At 38.6% G+C, this 20563-nt stretch overlaps 1 protein-coding gene across 1 annotated transcript in view; it reads right to left on the reverse strand.

The window, feature by feature from the left end:
* The window catches only part of LOC127369555 (cadherin-7-like), a 94381-nt gene that overhangs the window by 34714 nt on the left and 39104 nt on the right, over positions 1-20563 (reverse strand). The window contains exons 3-4 of the mRNA XM_051411038.1: positions 19446-19740; positions 9547-9666 (exon numbers count right to left, since the gene is read on the reverse strand). Of these exons, the coding sequence (XP_051266998.1) occupies positions 9547-9666; positions 19446-19740 (415 nt within the window). The remainder of the gene's footprint in view (positions 1-9546; positions 9667-19445; positions 19741-20563) is intronic.

The following is a 20563-nucleotide window of genomic DNA, read 5'->3' on the forward strand; positions in this document are numbered from 1 at the left end:
TTTTAGCGTCTTTCAGTTTGGTTTATTTTACAAAAACAGCTTCACTGTTTTGGTACAGTCTCATAAACCTTGTTTTTACCTTCTCTTTAATAAAAAAGGTCTGTTCAAACCCACCACACACTACTTGTCCAACGAACAAAAGCAAAAATGAAAGTGAAATTGGACTTACATTCATCAGGTCACCAAAGCACAACTCAAAATGAAGTGTAAGGACCTTCTATAATGGTCGCTTCCTCTCTGAGTTTCCATTGCTAAAACTTGGTGAAAACTATTAGATGACAGTTTGTTCCATACACTGTTCCATGTAGCATATAACATCCATTTTCAATGTTTTAAAAAGCTCTTTCTGTGTTTCAAAGGGATTCGCTATATATCCAGTTTGTTTCCCTACCGAGGGGAATGGGGGCAGAACATCGTTTCAGGTGAGGCATGTCCTTGAAGTAAGGGGTGTACGGTTTATACCAAAGAAAAGCTGATGAGGGTCTTTTACATTATTTATTTATGCATGTGCTTCTCCAACAGGTTTCACCAATTGTGTATTTTAGCTTTGAGTGTGCTGTTTTTTATCTGGGTGCGAAACCACAGGCCTCGTATGTGCAATGTCTGAACTGACTCTGACTCTTGGTTAATCCTGAGCAAGGATTTCTTAAAATTGCAAGTCTGATTCACACAAGAATAGCTCAAGTAGAAGCACACACGCTCTCTTACACACACACACACACATTAGTAATTAAGATCAATCCAGGAACAAAGGACGAAGGACAAACAAATCAGGAAAAGTGGGTTAAAAGACTTCAAGAGAAAAATGAAGATGCTGTTTGACCGTCAACCATGGCTGTACTTGAAAATAAACAATTCCATTAAGTGTTTAATTCTCTCTTTCTCTGCCATCCTTTATTAATGTCATTACAGTCCCTCCAGCTGAAAACTGTTATTGGCTGCTCTAACTAAATGGCTCAGTTAGCTAAATTATAGTGAGTTGTCCACTTCTTTTCTCCAAAGTCCCTGCCAGTGGGCTTTACATTGGGATGACAGTGGTCAATAAAGCAATAATCTTTTGCTGTTGCTCTACAAAACATGTCATTTCAGTCCTGCATCAAATAATGAACAGTAGGACGTTGTCATACAGCAGTGGGGGAAAACAGGGCTGCCTTTTTCTCCTTCGGTTAAGCCTCAGCGACCAAGTCAAAACATGTCATCTGTTTCTCTCTTTTTTTTTAAAAAAAAGCCTAATGCTTTTATGCTGAGAATTTAGGCATCTATCTCCGCGCTGTGGATATTCACCCATCTGCTCCGTTTATCCCTTGCATCCGTCCTCCATCCACCCATTCATCACTTCTCTGTTGCTCCTTCCACAGTGTAACCTCGTAGCCAATTAAAGAGCACCACCACTGCTCTGGTGCCTGCTGCAGTGACACCTGTGAACCCTGTTTACTGAGTTGCATCAGAAAGGTTACTTCAAGCCTTCAATCCAGCAAGTCTCCCTTAATACTAGCTAGACACAAACAACAAAACTTTTCTGTTCTCTACTCCATACAACACCACCACAGGGACAAAGCATGCATGTCTAGACTTGAAAAAGGCACCTTTAAACATTCGGGAGAAGTAAAGTTGAAGAGGAAGCTGGATAATGGTTGGATTATAATAACAGCTGCAACTGATGGCTCTTAAAGGTGAAATAAACTAGAAAAAGATGTCAAGATTGTGCAGCCAGCAGTGAGACAAATGAATGCTCTCACTAAACCATGGATAGGTTTCACACACAATTGATATACTTATTTAATATCAGCTTGGTGTGTTGGAGCCTTAGAGATATTGGCTGTGGTTAATGATGCCATGAATCCTGATTCCAGCAAGCTAAAAAAAAAAAAAACAGCGACATGTTTCTCCTCCCGCCTGGCCAGAAGCACACATACTTCTCACCGAGCAACACTGCTAATACACGCGGCGATGTTGCAAGGCTGTTGTTTGTCTGCTGGGTGCCAGCCCCCCTCGCTCTCTATCTCTGTTACCCCGTGCGGCGCTGGTGTCATTCCTGGGGAGAGGCGATGATTAAAATCCTTCTGTCGCTATCACGGCACGGCCTCGCATTGCGCTGTGACTCCTTGCCTCCGGTGCAAGCCAGACGCATTGTAGCCGCGCATTTATCTAGCTGTCTCCACACCACTGGCGGCAGACGGGTGGGCCGTGCTCCCTGCTAAAGCCCAGATACTTGACATTTGTCTTTGGAAGAGGAAATAAAAGTGCAGACTTTGGAGGAACCCTCTGGCTCTGCGTGCAGCTATGAGAGGTGCTGATGAAGGTGATGAACACTTAAACATGAAGGGTGCAGTGTGTGATTTGCTGAACCCTCAGGTGGTCCACTTACAAGGAATAGATCCCATAACAAAAAAACAGGCCATACAAACAGGGAATAAAACCTCCAGCTCAGGTAGTTTATTAATGAGTGACATTCAAGCATCATGCTCTAATCATGGGTCACTACACCTACCCAGGGATCCACGAATGTAAAAGGGCTCCTTGGTGCTATAACACAAAGGACCCAATGTTATAGAAGCATAGCATTATGTCGAACATGTAATAGGACACATCATCCCTTAATTTGTGGTGTTACACTCAAAGGAAGTGTGTTCATCTGTGCACACACCCAGGTGTGTGTCTTGTTTGTGATTAGAATTGAAAAATTGCATTTCCCTCTCGATATTACACAAGGCAGCCAGATTTATATCTAGCCTTCAGCTGTAATGTTCTCGATTTAGTGCAGTCACCGCAGTAAGAATCTGGCACAGAGCTACAACAACACACACTTTTTAAGAAAAGGGTTAAGAAAAGCACACAAAAGGCCATGCTAATATCTTAATCACAGGCTGACCCGTCTCCCTCTGACCTCAGCGTCGTGACTTTCACGCGATGAGCCACAGCAGGTATAGATTACACTGGGATTGAACCTGGCCTTTTCCTTTATTTGAGCGTGTTCAGTTTAATTAGATTCTCAGGCTGAGAAAAAGACAAAGCTCAGTCCGTCCAGCCGCCTCTCACCCGAGTACCTGTCATATTCAGATGTCATAGTCGTGTTGCTTTGAGAGGCAAGCCATGTCACATCTTAAATACCCCCTTCAGGATGTAATTAATCCTCTTATTCAGGCACCTGGCATTTTCTACTAACTAAATTCGTCTCTTGTTATTCCAGCCATTGAGGTTTGTGAGCATGCATGCATGCTTAGCAGTGCTAATGTGCGCGGATAATTGTCTGTAAAGGACTTGCCATATCGCCAAGGTGTATGGAGCTAGAGGCAGCTGTTCAAACCTCCTTGAGCCTGCCATCAATTAGAACGCAGTCCTTAACAGAATTACCATTTCAGCGTCACCTTCAAACTAAACTACAAGCTATCAATCAATATATATTACAAAATGCTGTCTTAACTGAGCACCTTTAGGTGCAACAACGTATTTTGCCGACATTATGCATTGCTTGGAAGTTATTGGAGCTATTCAGGATTAAGTACTTTTCCCAAGGGCACCTTGTAGATTCAATTTGGGATTAAGAAGCGGAGTAAAGAGACTTGTTAGACGAAAAAGAGCCAGGATGCTACCCACCTAACACCAGGTCACACACATCCCCTACCCCCTCCCCTGACCATTAGCCCTCTGCCACTTAATCGCTAGTGCAGTATTGCAGCGTGGAGCTTAGAGTGTATTTCAGCCCAGGCACTTTGTCAAAGTCACCCTCTGCTATGGCCCAGGCGTGTGCTGCAAATGGGACTAATTAGTAACTTGCAAAGACAGAAGCACAACGCTCATCCCACAACACTCAATCCTGGGCTGCTGTCTAAAAACCAGTGTCTCCCCCCAGAGTGCATTCAGTAAGAAACATGGTATTGACAATATGTAGAAAACTAACAGTTGTAGCCCCTTTCACAACCATTACAGTGCGAGAACAATATCTAACACCTGTAACATCATTTAAACTTTTGTAAGATAATAACACAATACTTAGAAAAAGGTCATGTCAATACCCTTAGGTGTTTTTCCGCTATATGCTTACTTGATAGATTATGGTGGTTAATGTTAACTCACTTCATGACACTTCTCCACTCGTACAACTGTTTGAAAATGCCAAAGATAAACATTTCAGTGGTATAAGAGTAAAACAAGAAACTGACTCAGGAAAATCTTGGTAAATGAATTCTGTGTATGCACTTGTGAATCACTGTGGACACTGTTTGATATTTCATATTTCATTTCTACAGTGTTTGACATGTAATAATTCTCTGCTACATGTTTAGAACTAGTGTTTGCAGAGCCGCTGCACTGAATTGGTTCAGGTATTTTCCCCCAACACAAACACTACTTATACGACTGATTTAGGGTCTGACTGCCCCACAGAGGATGCCTGTCTCCTCAAGGTTTTATAAAAGCAAGACTATGTAGCTTTTGCTAAACAACAGACTGTGGAAACATGTGGCACTTGGCAAAAATGTAGTGTAACAGAAGTTTAGAAGAGTCATAGAGTTAGCTAACTCAGCTAAAACTAGCCTTACTTGGCCATACCAGACCAAAATGTATTATTTTTCTTTTATAATTTGCAAACAACTCTAAAACCTTAACGTATGATCACCTGAGAAGTAAAATACGTAAATGAATGTAAGCTATAGACAGAAATACATGCATATCTCAGTAGATAAAAAGTTTCTCTGCAAGCATATCTTGTGTTGTTGTGATTGACATTCTTCAACAAAGAATAAATCTGAAAAAGTAAAATGGTGTCTAGATGGCTACATATATAAACGCTTTGACAGCTCAATTAAAACAGAATGCAGGTAAAAGTCCTTTCTGCGTCATGTCTCCTCCTCCATGCCTATTGTTTCCCAGTATGTCCATTACAGCATGTGGAAGAAATTAACTCTGGTTAGCACCACAATCTGCTGTAGGAGAACATAGGCCACTCACAGTGAGCAATCAAAACCCATTAAAGCTTTCAAAATATCAACCTTGGGTTCTAAAAACCCACTTAGCTTAATGAAAAATATGTCATCAGCTGAAGCTGTGAAAGAATGAGCCCTGGTCATTGAGCTGAATGCGTCTTAAGGAAAACATGACATGAGAGTAATGGGGACTTTATTGGGCAGACATGCTGTTTGAACATCACTTAAGTAAATGTCTGCTCTTGCTCTAATTGGTATTGGTGTCATGAAGTCTCGCTTGAGACTCATCGATGGGTTTGGGGGTTCACGCAAACTTTGTTAAAGATCACTGAGCAGCCAGAGGCAAGTGGTCAAAAATCCATCCCGTCCCTGTTTTAGACATTTCTGTTGGACACAACATGATAAATGAGGTCCTCTTTTTTAATTCATCTTAAAAAAAAGAAGTAGCAACAAATTTGAATGAATTATATAAAATGGATGACCAAATTTTAAATAAACATTTCTAAGTAAGATAAGTTGTTTACAGATAACTTAAATATAACTGATACTGATACAAATGTAATTATAGAACTGACGTGGAAGAAAAGTTCCTGGGATTTTTCAAAAATGTCAGGTAAATAAACCACAAATAGATGAATAAATACAAAAGTTTGTCAAAGGTGCGGCAGTGTTAAATGTTGATGACACCACAGAATCTTGGTTTTTACAGGAAACGAGCAGAGCGTTTTTTTAGTAGCATAAATTTTTATTTCCCCCAGGTAGTCCTTCTTGAAAGGTAACTAAATTAAGATGAAGACTAAGGTAACCGAGTGAACACTTCCTAATATTTCTCTCAATTACGGCTGTGTCTCATGCTTTTTCAGGGAGCAATATAAGGGAAAAGAATCTAAATGGAAATCTGTCAAAGAACGTCTGTAAACCAATAGAGACTTCTCAGCAGTAACAACGCTGCTATAAAAGCCTGCAGGATTTCCCCCTTGACACACAAGTTACTGTTCTATAAGCCGTTGTTTTACACTAGGTTGTTATGAAGGTTACTCCTGTCAAACAAGAGAACATGTCTTCATGCTTTTCTGCATCAAGTCCCACATGGAGCCACACCTCCCAGACAGTCATCCATGCTGTTCAATTCTGACACCAATATTGCATCTCATAACCATGATATCCAATCACCTTCTACGTGGATGGAAAGAGAGCCAAGTATAATCAGTCGTGGTCAGGCAGTGATGGGCAGCAGAAACCCAAGGTGCTGGCAGGGGCCCAAGGGCTGTATCTGGGCACACATTTGGGTGTGTGTGTGTGTGTGTGTGTGTGTGTGTGTGCTGTGTGTTTGACAGGTTAATAAACCGTTGTCCTACAGAAAGAGTACCAATGTGGGATTTATCTGTGAGCTTTCGGTTTTACACTTACAGCCATACAAAGCAACTTTCCATTCTTAAACCTGGAAAAGTATTTGTCAGAGACCTATTTTCAATTTTACATAATACACATTCGTAACAAGTTGGGATTCAGCTCGAAAATATCAGCAAAAGGTAATCATTTTTACAAGGGCTGCAGCTAAGAGGTTAATTTTCTTGATTAAGTGATTTTTTGATTAAGTGATTGTTTGGTTTACGAAACAAAAAAAGCCTCTTACAATATCCTAGAGCCTAAAGTAAGTTCATAAAATGTCTTGTTTTGTCCAACCAACATTTCTAAACCCCAAAATATAAAATTTACTGTAATGTAAGACCGACGCAAGCAATAAATCCTCACATTTGAGAATTTGGAAAGATCAGTGATTCATCGATTAAGTTGCAGATGAATCTCCTCCTGATCAAATAATCAATTGATTGACTAATCATTGCAACTCTCAATTTTACCAATTTGTATTGTAAACTGTTGAAGGAATGAGAGGCAGAATATCAAATACAGTTGACATTTTGGCACTTCACTTTTTAGGTGAATTTATTTCAAGTGTGGGCAAAAAATCTGTTTATTCAGATTTAAGGAATGAGAAAGCAGATCTAACTGCAAGCTTTAGTTAACAGTTTTGTACTTCATTTTTAAGTGTTAGCCTATCCTGCCAGGAGACACCAGCACGAGGAGTTCATTCTTGTAAAGGCAATGAATCTGTGGAGTCAGACGCTTTATTAAAATTAAGAGGTGATTGCTGCAACATATCATTGAAGATGAACAGGTCATTCACAAGAAGCCATAGGAATGTTCAGAAAATGTCTCAGTTAATTAAAAAGATAAATAAGGATTGTTTAAGTATATATAAACTTCTCTAAAATATCTATATAATTGGGTGTTTTTGCAGTTTAAAGAGAAATAGCCACCTGGACTGATCTGACTGCTCTGTACTTTGGCTAAACCAACCAAATTGCAGCTATTTTTTGTCTCTCTTGGTGACTTCATTTATAAACATCCAGGGGTGTCAGGTGATCACAATTTGAATTAACTGCAGAAAGAAACATCGAAGCACAAGTTCCCAAGTTCCAATCCCTCTTAGTCATCTTAAAGAAGGTGATTGCAGTATTTTAAAACATTAATTAGCCCACAGAAGTTTTAGCTTCTAGAAAAAAATCAAAGATTTACAGCCTCTGAGAAGTCCCAGTGGAACTGTCGGAGCTTAAAGAGTATCCATGAGGAAGCTTTTCATTTAGAGTGTATAAAACATGTAAATGTTCGCCCCAAAACATGGAAACATGGAAATGTTCCATAATGAAAGCTTCAGCAGGAGGCTTCATTAGTCGAAGGTCTCTAGAAAGTGAAAAACAACATAGAAATTCTGTGATACTGTGCAGACTTCACAGCTAAGTGTGCTGAAATGTTGATGCTCACAACATATTTTCCTCCTCTGACACCACATCCATAATGCCAACACAGTATGAAGTCATTTCGTTTCTTGCGATTTACATTCATTTTTCCTGAATGCTCCATTTTCTTCCGGTGGTTAGGCTTATTGAATGTTTACAGTGAACCTTACAGGTCACCGTGGAGTTTTTGTTGTCAAGCTTCCCTCCTATTTCTCTGTCTGCCTGAGTGTGAAAAATAAACGTCATAAATCCCTGCATTGCAGTGGCTTTCACCAGTTCATGAATTAGAACTACATTCATAGAATCCCAGCATGTGTGTATGTGTTGCTCACGAAGCAGAGGATGAAGCCTAATATTACGGGATGGCCCATATTTTTCTTTTTTTCTTGCAAGAGTACTTTGCATGAAGTAGCCGAGCCTCGGCAGGGCAGTGGCTAATGAGCCAGCTATGAAGATGTAGCGAGGACTGCCGCTGCACTTCTCAGGATAAAACGCCCCACAAGTCAACAAACTAGCTCACATCTTATCTTGCAGTTTATTTTAGCCCCTTTTCTCAGGCTTTTTTTTTTTTTTTTTTTTTTTTTTTACTGTTTTCTAATTTGATCCATGTTATCTTTATTGCACAAAGTGGTGGTACAATTTGATTGTCGCTGCATTCTTTGAAATTCAGTTCTTCAATTTGTTGATTGCAAAATAAAATTGTCAGTGGTGTCTTTATTGTTGGCATCAATGCACTTATGGCTGGTGTATTTTTCAGGATGAGCAGTATGATTACAGCCACACTATGTAACTTTACAAAGCAATCAGGGGTTTTGCTTTTACAGCATTACTTGGTCTGGTATGACCAGTAGCTTATGGTGTACTGGTGTTACAGTAGATATGTGTGTGTGTTGACTTTATGGCCCTTTTCTACTTGAACTACTGCTACACTATGTTATGTCATGCCTCAGACAAGCATTTTATCACTAAGGTAAATCCAGAAGTATAGCATACCGTCACCAGGAGACATTTTTCTAAGGACCTTCCTCTGGTCAGGTCACATGGTCAGGTTGCATAATTATGATGTTTTTAAAGCTACTAACTCAAGAGAATCTTGGGAAATACACTTGGTGGCCAATTTATTAGGCACAACCCAATACAATCCAATATAACAGTTCTACAATATTTTTTTTGATGCCTATAATGTTCTGTTTTTTGGGCACTGTCATACAGGTGTTTATTAAATCATGTGTTTTAGCACTGAATTGGTGATGGTGTTGTACTGCACCGGGTTGTATTGAGAGGGGTTTCTAGTATTGTGCCCCCATCGTGGACAGAAAATTACAAACACCTCTTGATATAATGAAGTGGAGTACAACACCATTTTTAACTATTACCTCAGTAAAAACTGTTGTATTGAGCTGTTGTATTGAATTGCAACGGATAATACAGGCGTATCCAGTAAAGTGGCCACTGAGTACAAAGCAAACAAAAAATCCATGTGTCTTGGTCTCCTTGGTTTTCAAAACATGGTTGTAGGAAGTTTTTTCTTTAACATCAAATATTATTGACTAAATCAACAATCAAAGAAAATCATGCCATTGTTATTAAGGTATTTATTTGTATTTGTATGATATCACTCCCCCCCCCAAGCATCGCCTACTTCAAACTTGTAAGACAAATATGGAAATCTCTAATGTAAAATCACTCAAAGAATTGTGTTTATGTAAGAGCCATAGTAAAAGGGAGAGAATATGTTTTCAGGGCCTTTGAACAACACACTGTGGCCATATCTTTGCAATAAATCACCATCACTTTTGTCTAACAAATGTTGTTCCTACCTGTCTTGGGCTCCACTGAGAAGTAGGGCTGTCCGTGGATGATGCTGTAGACCACCCTGGCACTGTTCCCGTATGTCGGGTCATCTGCATCCGTGGCTGCCACTTGCACTACCATTGTTCCTGTGGGCAGACAGCCCTTCATTAGTTTCCAAGACAACATCCAGAAGCCAAGTCAAACAGAGCTAAATGTGGAAATAGTCATCATATCAACAGAGCGTGTGACCAATTCTACTTGAAAGGGGGGAAAAAGGGAGAAAGCAATGAAAATGTAACTTCTCAGGCGGTAAATAATCTCATTAGTCATTAGTCATTACACTGTCTTCCTTTGTTGGGACTTGTGTTTATTTTAGTTTTGTACAGTTTCATTTTTATACAAAATGCCAGAGTTAAAGCACATTTCCACAGAAACCTTCAGAAGCACCAAACGATCTGACATGTGCTCTGTTCTGGCTCTCGGCCTTAAATGCTGTGAAACAAACAACACTTTTTCTGTTGTTGCCATCATTTGCCGGGATGCTAAAGCAGGATTAAAGTGTAACTCCTAGCCTTTGGAGATCATTCCATTGCCATTGTTTCCATTTGCCTCCTGCAGATTAGTTAGGAGCATCTTTTCCGGTAGCTTCAATCTGTTGATTCTAATTCAAAAGCCAAATGAGCTCTGCAACCACTCTGTGCTGTGTTAAAGAGGCATTTCACCACCACCAAAAAAGACAAAGCTCAATTATTATGCATCTCATATCACACGGATCCCAAAACTGCTAAGTTTTTTGGTTTTAAAAGAGTCAAAGAGTTTGAATTTGTCCTCCAGCAATGTCATAGGAGGACACTGTATCTTTGTGTTGCACTAATTAGGGCTCAATAAAACTCTAGATTAAAGAATTTTATGACACAAAGTTTTAGAAAAAGATACAGTTGGGAAAACCTTTTTTTTTCCTTCCATTTTTCCTTTTTATTATTACTCTTACTATTTTATTTGAAAATCTTTGTTAGCATGCACAGATGGTAACCCATCCAGTTCCTGATTTAGGGTCCACAAACTGCTCCTGTTGGTTTGCAGAGGGAAAACATGTAACTATGAAAACAAAATGATATCTGAGAGAGGCAGGATAGTGGTTTCGTTGCCCAAACATCTCAAGTGTTGTTTGTTTATGATGCTCTGTCAAATTCTGATGCTAGTACACAGTGAAAGGCAGATTATCTGGTTAAATGAAATATTCTACATCTGTTTGGATGCACTGTACTGCTCTTAGTACACTGAAAAGGTTTTTTCCCCAAATTGAATTTAACCAAAATAATGCAAGTTATCTATCCAAAAGGGATACACCGAGCTTCCAATCTATGCAGTATAACATTATGAAAGAGAATCCCTTCAATTACCACCCTACACCATAAGTAACACCTTAATTGTGAATAAAGATATTTGGTATGGTAAAATGGTGAAAACAATTCCCTTAAAAACACTAATTCAAAAAGCCCTTAACTGACAAGCATAATGTAAGGGCTATATGGCTTTTACCTTATACATTAATTTGAAATATTTAATATAACACTTCTAATTTCAAGGTGTTATTAAGATATATAAGAGGGCAAAAACCCATCCAGCCAGTGGATTAACACCTTAACACCTTAATTTGAAAACCCCCACATTTAATAAATCAAGTAGATTTAAAAGGGTGATTTTTGCCCTAATTTGCATGTAAATTTGCTGCTGCTAATACTTTGAATGTGATATCTATTTCAACTCTCTCTCCTACACATCAAATCTGCATAATGACGCCCGCTCATTCGCAGACCAATCACAGACTCTCTTCTCTCATCAGTCAGTTTTTCTCCAGAAAACCCGAAACTTAGTTAGTTCCCACTTCCAGTTCCCTCGCCTCAAAGTCAGTGTTCTTTGGTTAGATGTCTGAAATAAGGTCTGTGGACCATCCAGTCACCAAGCTTAAAATTCTGTTTCATGCCCTGAGTAAGCTAAAGATAATGGTGTTGAGTAAACTGAAAACACAGTCTGGAGCTTAAATTTGGTAATTTTTTGGTAAAATTCAGAAACCATGGTGCATTGATTTTTTCTCAACTGTAACAACAAATTTTGACATGTTTGAAATAATTTAAAATGGTGGCCATAAGATAAACCTATAATTCATCACCCAGGAGTGTCCTGTATTTCTGTGTTACACTGAGGCTATTGTTTATAGAAATAATTTAGTAGCGTACACTGCATTATCTGTTGCATTGCTTATCCCTATGTAATAGTGTTCACCTGTATGGTCCCAGTTAAATAAACAGACCAATTAATTAATAACACAAGTCCAAAGTACAAAATGTTTGTGTTAATGCGCAAATCAGTTAGCCATAATGCTAACACAACGCCATCCTCTATTAGCGACTGCAGACAGTTTGCAATGGTGTGTCAACCTGAATTTCTCCTAAGGGGGATAAATAAAGAAACTTCTTTATCTTATCTTATCTTATCTTATCTTATCTTTAATGTTTGATTGAAAGGGAAGGAATCTGACTACAGTGTACAATATATATTACATTTTCTGTTTAAAGGAATTATACCATACAGTTATATTACCTTAGTCTCATGGGGAAAAAAACTGACATTATGCAGTAGAGTAGCCTACTGCAGATAAAAGTCAAGATATAGAGCCTGATTTTGTTTTAGTGGCCAGTAGTGACCCCCAAATCCCCAATCTTCCTCCCAGCTTACAAGAAGGAAATTTGTTTTCAAACTCGACTGTGAACTCTGCTGACAACTGACAACTGTTTCTGCGTGCAATACTGTATTGTCCTCTCCCACTCTTCCTCCGAGGCAGAAAAGAAGACATCAGACATGACTCCTTATGCATTTCTCCTTAAATGTACCAACAGAACGTGGTTGATGTGACTTGAGCTGACAGCCGTGCCTCGGAAGGTAAGGCAGAAAACCTTTTGAAGATTTCCCAGAGAAAACGTAATCAGCGACAATCACTGCCAATCAATTTCAATAGGCCATTCATTTTCGTATAAATGAGCTTTGTTGCTACAACTGGGCTGTTTTTATTAGTTCCACATTTTTTTTCGAGCAGTGTAATGTTACATCAAAGAATTAGTATCCATTTGACAATAGAGAGGAAAAGCCATTTAATTGATAAATTATCACAAACAACCATTATGGTCCAGGCTATTTTTTGCTGTTAGACTGTACGTCAGTGTTGGCATTAAAGCTGACGCCTACCACACACTTGGCAGCGGTGAAATCATTAACAATAGACATTGTTGAAATAACCTTGAAAAAGGCACCATTTTCCATGAGTGTGCCTCTTTCAGTTGGTCAGATGAATAACTGGTTTATGCTCGAATATTTCACTTTAATTGCTAGCTGCACATATCTGGCTGAGCTTGAGCCTATATTGTAACATCTGACAGAAAGTGCTGTCTTACAAGTTGGTGATATTTTACTTTGACGAAAACATCCTAATAAAAATCTCACTTTCTAACATGAGATGTATTTTACAGGCTTTTACAGAATGAAGTGATCATGGAAATTGAAGATTAGAGTCCTCCATTCTGGCCATAAAGAAGAATTAACAGGCTCTGGCCCCGGATGTGAACAATATAATAGAAAAGAAAAAAGCGTGGTGAAGCTGGAGAAGTTATCACCAAGCCGGTTGTAGAAGGACACCTAGATTATATCATCACCTCTTAGTCATGACAGGTTATATTACAGGTAGTTTAAAACACCAAGGTCAAAGGATGACTGTATGAAAGAGAACTCAGGCGACGTCTAAATCTCTATTACAGGTTGATAGTTAAAATCACTTCTCACACCGCTCGGCAGACGAGGCTGTAAATTAACATTCAATATGGACTCAGATAGAGCACAGCTTTTAAAGGGTATCTTTATTTATTTCTTAGCTTCTTCCCCAGGTTGTTTGCCCTGTAAGTCCAACAAACATCCTGTTCTAACAATATTGTCAGAATGAAAGGTGATACCAGCAGGGTGAGCTGGATGTCAAAAAAAACGACAAACACCCTGAATAGATTCTTTCTGCTCCACAAGGCTGTCATCTGCTACTCAATTTGCCCTGTCTGTGTCCCTTCAATATTTGTCCATCCTCATTGATGTGATGGATCCGATCTTCAAAATTTTTTCTTATTATTTATTCCCCACAGCTGTGTACAAAACAGGTTTCCTAATCAATTTCCGCATCTTGGGTGAGCAACTGTCATCTGCCAGTAATGAAAATAAATGTGGCATGCTTAATCTGAATGGGAGACAGGTATTCTTCAGCCACTTGCATATACAGGCTGCGTCCAACTGTCAAGAACAATATGCATTTCTGAGTGCACACTTACAATGCAAATTTGTTGTGATGTTTGTTTTGAGGAATGTGACCCAGAATGTGACTTATAACTCCTTTATCAGTACAAACTGCATGTCTTTTAAAACAAGGATCATCTTCTGCATGCAAAAACACAGATACATGTTCACATAACTAGAGGAGAAACCACATATGTGACATGAACACAAAGACATAAAAAACAATATTAAAAATACTAAAATGTTCTGTTTGAGCCCAGTAATTCTGCAATTCCTTCATGAGTATTCAAAGCTGCCACCGTTGATTAAGTTGATTATATTCATGCACATTCACACCTGCTCCCCACTGTTTCAGATAAGCAGGGATTATTGCTTAGAGTTCAATCCACATTTATTTGCAATTGCCAAGTGAAAATGAATTACAGCACTTTTAAAGAAAGTTACTGATTTCTGTGTGTTCTCACATTTTTTAACATTCAAGATACACTTATTAGGTACACTTGTACAATCTTATACTATCCAATACAACTGTTCTGCCATAAAGGTGACTTTTATGATGCCTATAATGTTTTCTTACACCGTCATCGAGGTGCAATCTATTACTGTATGTGTTTTAGCACTGAGGTCACTGAGGTAGTTATGATGTGATGGTGTTGTACTGGACTGCATTATATTCAGAGCTTTGTCTAATAGTCTGCATCCCTTCATGTATGTAAACAGGGAGGATAAAAACTATGAAACACCTTTCAAGATTATGTATTCCAGTACCAGTGCAAGCTGGACCTCAGTAATAAACACATATTTAAAACAATATCACCAAAAACTGAACAAAGGTAGACATCATGGCAGGGCTGTTGTATTGGATTGCATTTGAGTTTTAGACTGTACAAGTTTACCTAATATCATAACTAAGCGGCCATTGAGTGTATATTTATAACCCATAATGCAAGGAGAAATCACCATGACACCAAACCTCAACCTGTGAGGAAAAAAAATAATTTGGATTGACTTTCCCTAAACTGGAACACCTTTTTCATTTCCAGGATTAAATGACTATCCCATCCTTGATCTCCGCTCTCATGAATTAGGCAGGAACAATGACAGCTGGATAAAGGACTGGTGAGTAGTAAATTCAAGAGCTGTGGCCTTGGGTTGACATTACATTCTCTATGCTTGTAATGAGCCCTCAAACTGCTCCTTTGGCCCTTCGCTGTGCAGCGGGAGAGAGCCAAGACTCGCGATTGTCACACCTCCAACTGTCCTCAAGCTCTCTTGTCTTTTATTTGACATCCCTGTCGTGATTAAGACAAAAGCCTTCAGAGATCCTCGGGCCATAAGGTCTCCATGTGTATGGACGAGCCCTGCCTCTAATTACTTTAATTAATTAAATTCATGATTTCCTCTAAATTGAACCCATTCATCAGCGGTGCAGAGCTGTGACCATTAATGATTTAAAGACATCTATAAAGGAATTATTGAGGACAAGAGGTGCTTGGCCCTTCCCTGTTCTTTACTGCATTGATAATTGCTTTGAGCAGATATTTACAAAGAGAGGCAATGCATTATTCTCCTGTTGTTCTCAAAACTTGTGTGATGAAAACCTTCACAGGAAAAGGCAGAGTAAATAAAGTGACGAGGGTGACCCCGCGTCCCGGCGCTTGTGGTGTGAACGCCTCCTCCTCTGTGGTTGATGTACCGAGTTGCTGTCTTATCTCGGGTTGGACACAAGACTCCAAGCCCTTGTACTCTAATCCTCTGGTTCCTTAAGCCTGAGCTCTGTACCCCCCGTTGACAGTCGGCTGTGTAATCCTTCAGAGATCTCCTTGCATGTGTAGTAAGCAAAGCACTGCTTCTCTTGGAACGACTCCCACCACCAATGTATGCCTGCTGACATTTTTTATTTTGACTTTGAAGGTGTTAAAAAAGCCACAAACACCTTTGTTTTCACTAATTTCAATCTGTATGGTGCCATGCATGAATGAGGTATTGAGGTGATGCTGATACATGCAATGGGCTTTTCAGCTCTCAGTATTTATTGGTGTGAGGAAGTGCAATGTGCTTTCATTTACTAGGCTGGTGAAACCCTGAAATTTAAAGTGGCTATAATCAACTCTGCAGTGCTACAGAGCTTTATAGAGTCTTTCAGCTCATTGTTTTGGTTGCCATGCCTGCAAGTTTGTTTCACTAGCTGTATAAGGTTGTTTCCAGCTGCAGCAGGCTGTAAAAATGGTCTAAACACCCACTGTACACTACGTGCCCAGCACCAAAGCGCATACAGACACATTTAGCCCCTGCCTGGTGAACATAGTGGAGCATTTAGCAGCTAAAATGCCAGATATTTCCCTGAGGAGTTGGTGGAGACCAAAAACAGATCTAAAACAGAGTGTTTTGGGGCTGAGATACAACTCAAAATGAAAGCTAATGTTGCACTGTGTCTGCTGGATGTGTAAACAAGTAAGTTCACCATATCGACTTGAAAGGTGATTGTAGTGAGTGGTCATTGTTGTGTTCACAGATTTGCTGGCCCAAGTTGTTCAAAGATATCTTTGAGAGCAACTTAACACCATGTTTAGCTTAAACATTTTTAAAAATTCATTCAAATCCAGAGCCCTGACCCAATTACCATCTGCCGCACACACTCAATCTTTCCTTTTAAATTACAGTGACAGATACAGTTTTATAAAGAAGACTGTAAACAAATTTTTGGTTTTTGAGTTGCATAGTTTTCAGACTGGTACCAGGATATGTTGTATAATAAAGTGACTACCAATTTTAAGGTCCAGTGTGTAACATTTAAGAGGATCTATTGGCAGAAATGGAATATAATATTCAAAGGTATGTTTTCATTAGTGTATCACCTGAAAATAAGAATCATTGTGCAATCTGCAACTACACAACTAGATGCAACTTAATACTATACGCTTGTCTGTTAATTCCTTAACTCTTTAAAAGTGGATATAGCCTTAAGCCAGTAACGATGCCTGTTGCGTCGGATCTTGCTACTACTTTCCCTTCTAATCTTTTCAATAGTATGAGTGGACTGATTGCTCTTTCCTTTCTGATATTGAATGCAGATTGAAGTGCCTAATACATTAATTTATGTTTATGTACAGGTTTGGTATCAAATATCTAGAATAATTGTATTTATTTTTGTCTCAGAGATGCATTTTGCCGTTGAGTTGGCTACAAAAGTGCATATATCTTACAGACACTTGCCGACTGTATGCAATAATCAACAACAGGAAGGCTCAAGAGAAAATAAAGTAATTATCATTCACACACAGTAATGTATTGGTTTAAAATGGTCTGAAAATGAATCTTTGTATTTTTAAATAAAATAAAAAGGCCATATGACCTTTTTCTGTCAACTGACACAAGTTCATTTCTGTCTTCATCCCATCAGTCATAGCTCACTTGTGATTAGACCACAGCTCCCAGCGTATCTAGGAGCGCCTTGAGAACCCCTAGAGCTGGAGGAAGTTAAGGATGCCTGTGCAGCTCTGTTAAATGGATGGATAGAAATGTATTTGTCACTGAAATACATTTTCAGAGACATTTTCAGCAGACAGGTACCTCTAAGTATTGGCTAGTACGAATTCTGAGCCTAATTTGTGGAAAACATGCCATTGGCCTTCAGGCCTGATTCAGACCTTAAGTTGAGTCAGTTTTGTGTCACGTCACTCATCAACATTTCTAAGCCTAGAGGTTTGTGCATATGTGAGGTGAGGTGATAAATATGTAAATGAAGGTACATCAGACTTCACATTACAATAAACTGAGTCAGACTAAAACACAATTTTATGCTCAGCACCTCCCATTTCTTGTTGACCAAAATTGATACTAAGAAAGGAAAAACAAACCCTCATAAATTACCTAAACCAGGTCTGGTAAACCAATGAAATATTAAAAGTTCCATGTTAGGTTCCGTATAAAGATCACATACATGGGTCATGAATATGGAGGTCATTCTTTCTCCCTCATATACCTGCTAAGTTGAAAAGCCTCAGGATGTTGTTGTGGCTCATTTGCATTTCCTCACATTTTGAGCTTGAGCATGACCCGCTCAAAACCTTGGAGGAAATCTTGACCATGCAGCAAGAAGCAGCCAGTTAAAGACAGGGTCTGATATGATGGCCTCCTCCAGGACCATATTTAAAACAGATAGATAAAAGAAACATCTGCAGTAATAAATCCTAATGTGATCTACAGTATATGAACTGTGAGTCCTTCTGACCAGAAAGCTGTAAAATGCTTTTAGCCCTTCTAGTAGAGTGGCTTTATTTATTTGCTCCTGACTGAAATATTTTAAAAACTACTGGATGGATTGCTATGACGTTTTCATACATTTCAGACATTAATGCTCCCCTTAGGATATTTTTTTCCCATCAGGGCAAAATACCTGCAAAACTAATGACATTCCCATCAGCCTCAGCTGTACTTTATGTTTTTGCTTATTAGCAAATGGTAGTATGCTAACATAGTAAAATAAGATGGTTAATATGGGAAACATTATATGATGTTAGCCTATTGCTCAATGTGCTGCTGTATTTAAGTGCAGGTTCAAAGAGCCGCTAGGATGGTTGTAAACTCTCACTCTTGTAGACTATCCTGAATAATTGGAATGGCACTTGACAGAAGGTATATAATAAGTGACTGATAGCTTAACATAAGTAATTCCATGTGTTGTGAATTGTACCTTTTGTCTCATATCAAATTAGTAACTCTAATGGAACTAATGAATAACTACCCTTACTAGTTTTAGATATATTTTGTTAATTCCACCCACAATATAAACCCTACAGATCTTTCAGATCATCTGTCACTTGTCCTCTTATGGTTAGATTTAAAAAAAAAAAAAAATAGTGAAGCTGTATCTCAAAGCTAAACTCTCAAAATACTTTTAAATCAAGGCTAGGAAATCATTGCTTTTAATTAGATTGTGTCTGCTTCAACTCCCTCATTTCTTTTTTGACTATTTCTATTCCTTTTAGATTTTAATTCTGCTTTTTTATCCTCTCTGTCTTTTGTGTAGTACTTTGAATTGGCTTGCCTTGTCCAAAGTTCCAAGGGCACCTTGGTAGCTCAATCTTTGTACATCATCATGCTTTAAAAAACTAAGTCGAAGGTTTTTAAAAAAAAACTGAAGAGGAGAAAAGTCCATGGTCTTACGTATTAGCATACAGAATTAGTGAACAGAAAAATAAAAAAACCTTGCATGCTCTGGCTAAAGAACAACCAAATCCAAGCAATTTAACCTGGTTCTCAACTCATGTGAAGTTTCTGTACTAGAACTTCATGTAGTTTAAATTGGACCCAATGTGATTAGCGTATATTGAGTCTTACAAGGCAAACACGGTGGATTCAAATTAATATTGCAAACCTTCCGATTCCCCCTATGACCTAAAGACTGAGAGAGATGAAGACAAATTCAGTGAGGTGGAAAATTATCAAATGCAGATGTCAGAGCGAGGGAAAGTCAAAGAGAAAGTGAGAGTATGAGGGAGAGTATAGAAGGATGGAAATAGGGAGACAAATTTAGAAAAAAAGGGGGAACTGTCATAGGATTATTTTTGAGACAAATGGGGAGGCTTACCTAAAGGTGACATCTCTGGAACCCCTGCCAAATACGGTCCATCAAGAAACTTTGGCTCATTATCATTGATGTCCTGGACCTTGACCACAAATTCAGATCTGGGCTCTACAGGTAAATTGGTGAGTCGGTCTACAGCTTGAGCTTGGAGGGTATAGTAGGCTTGGGCCTCCCGATCAAGGCGCTTCGTGGCGTGGATGTCTCCTGTGTTCTCATCAATGGTGAAGATAGAGGTGGCACCCTCGCCAGATAACACATACTTCACCTTTCCATCTCCTTTGTCCACATCTGAATGCAGCTATTGGAAGAAAAAATAACATTATATAAGAAAATAAATAGTCTATTGGAGAAAAAAAACATCTTAATATTTTAGTGGTGGTGGTAGACTTAATGAAGAATGATTTGAGGGCTGTCTTTTCTGCTCCTCTAACAATTATTAAATTATGATTATATAAATGAGGTTGATACTTCACATTACCTATGCAGAGATAACAAGCCAAATTGATTAAAATGGAATTAAAATTTGGATGTATTTGATTACATTTTGTGTGACTTATTTTATTTGACAAAATGTATAAATTATCTCATATTAAATACTACTAAAATATGTAAATGTATGAAATATTCAGTATTTACCCCATCTGAATTTCACTGTCATGTCTTGCTGATATGTACAGCACAAACACACACACACACACACACACACACACACACACACAGACATGACACAAGCAAATACATGTCATGTTTATTGGACAAACATCTGAATCAGATCAAAAGATCAAAACATGAATGAATTAATTATGTTACAAAATCCCATCATGATTTGCATTTTGCTACCAATAATGGAATGAAATGAAATGATGCCACTTACTGTAATGCCACTGTGACTAACTAATGTAATGGTCATTACAAATGATGAAACTACACATTTTCCATTAAAACCTGTAGCAATAACTAGCACAACTCACATAAAAAAAAACATAGTAAAGCTATTACAAAATGTGTTTGAATCAATAAAACGATGGTTCACCAAATGGATTTTGTTGGCAGATCAGTACTTTCTGTCTAGAAATATGTCATGAAGAAGTCAAGATAAAATGTTACAAAGATTTAATGCA

This window comes from Dicentrarchus labrax, unplaced genomic scaffold (genome assembly GCF_905237075.1).
Source record: "Dicentrarchus labrax unplaced genomic scaffold, dlabrax2021, whole genome shotgun sequence".
Taxonomy (NCBI): domain Eukaryota; kingdom Metazoa; phylum Chordata; class Actinopteri; family Moronidae; genus Dicentrarchus; species Dicentrarchus labrax.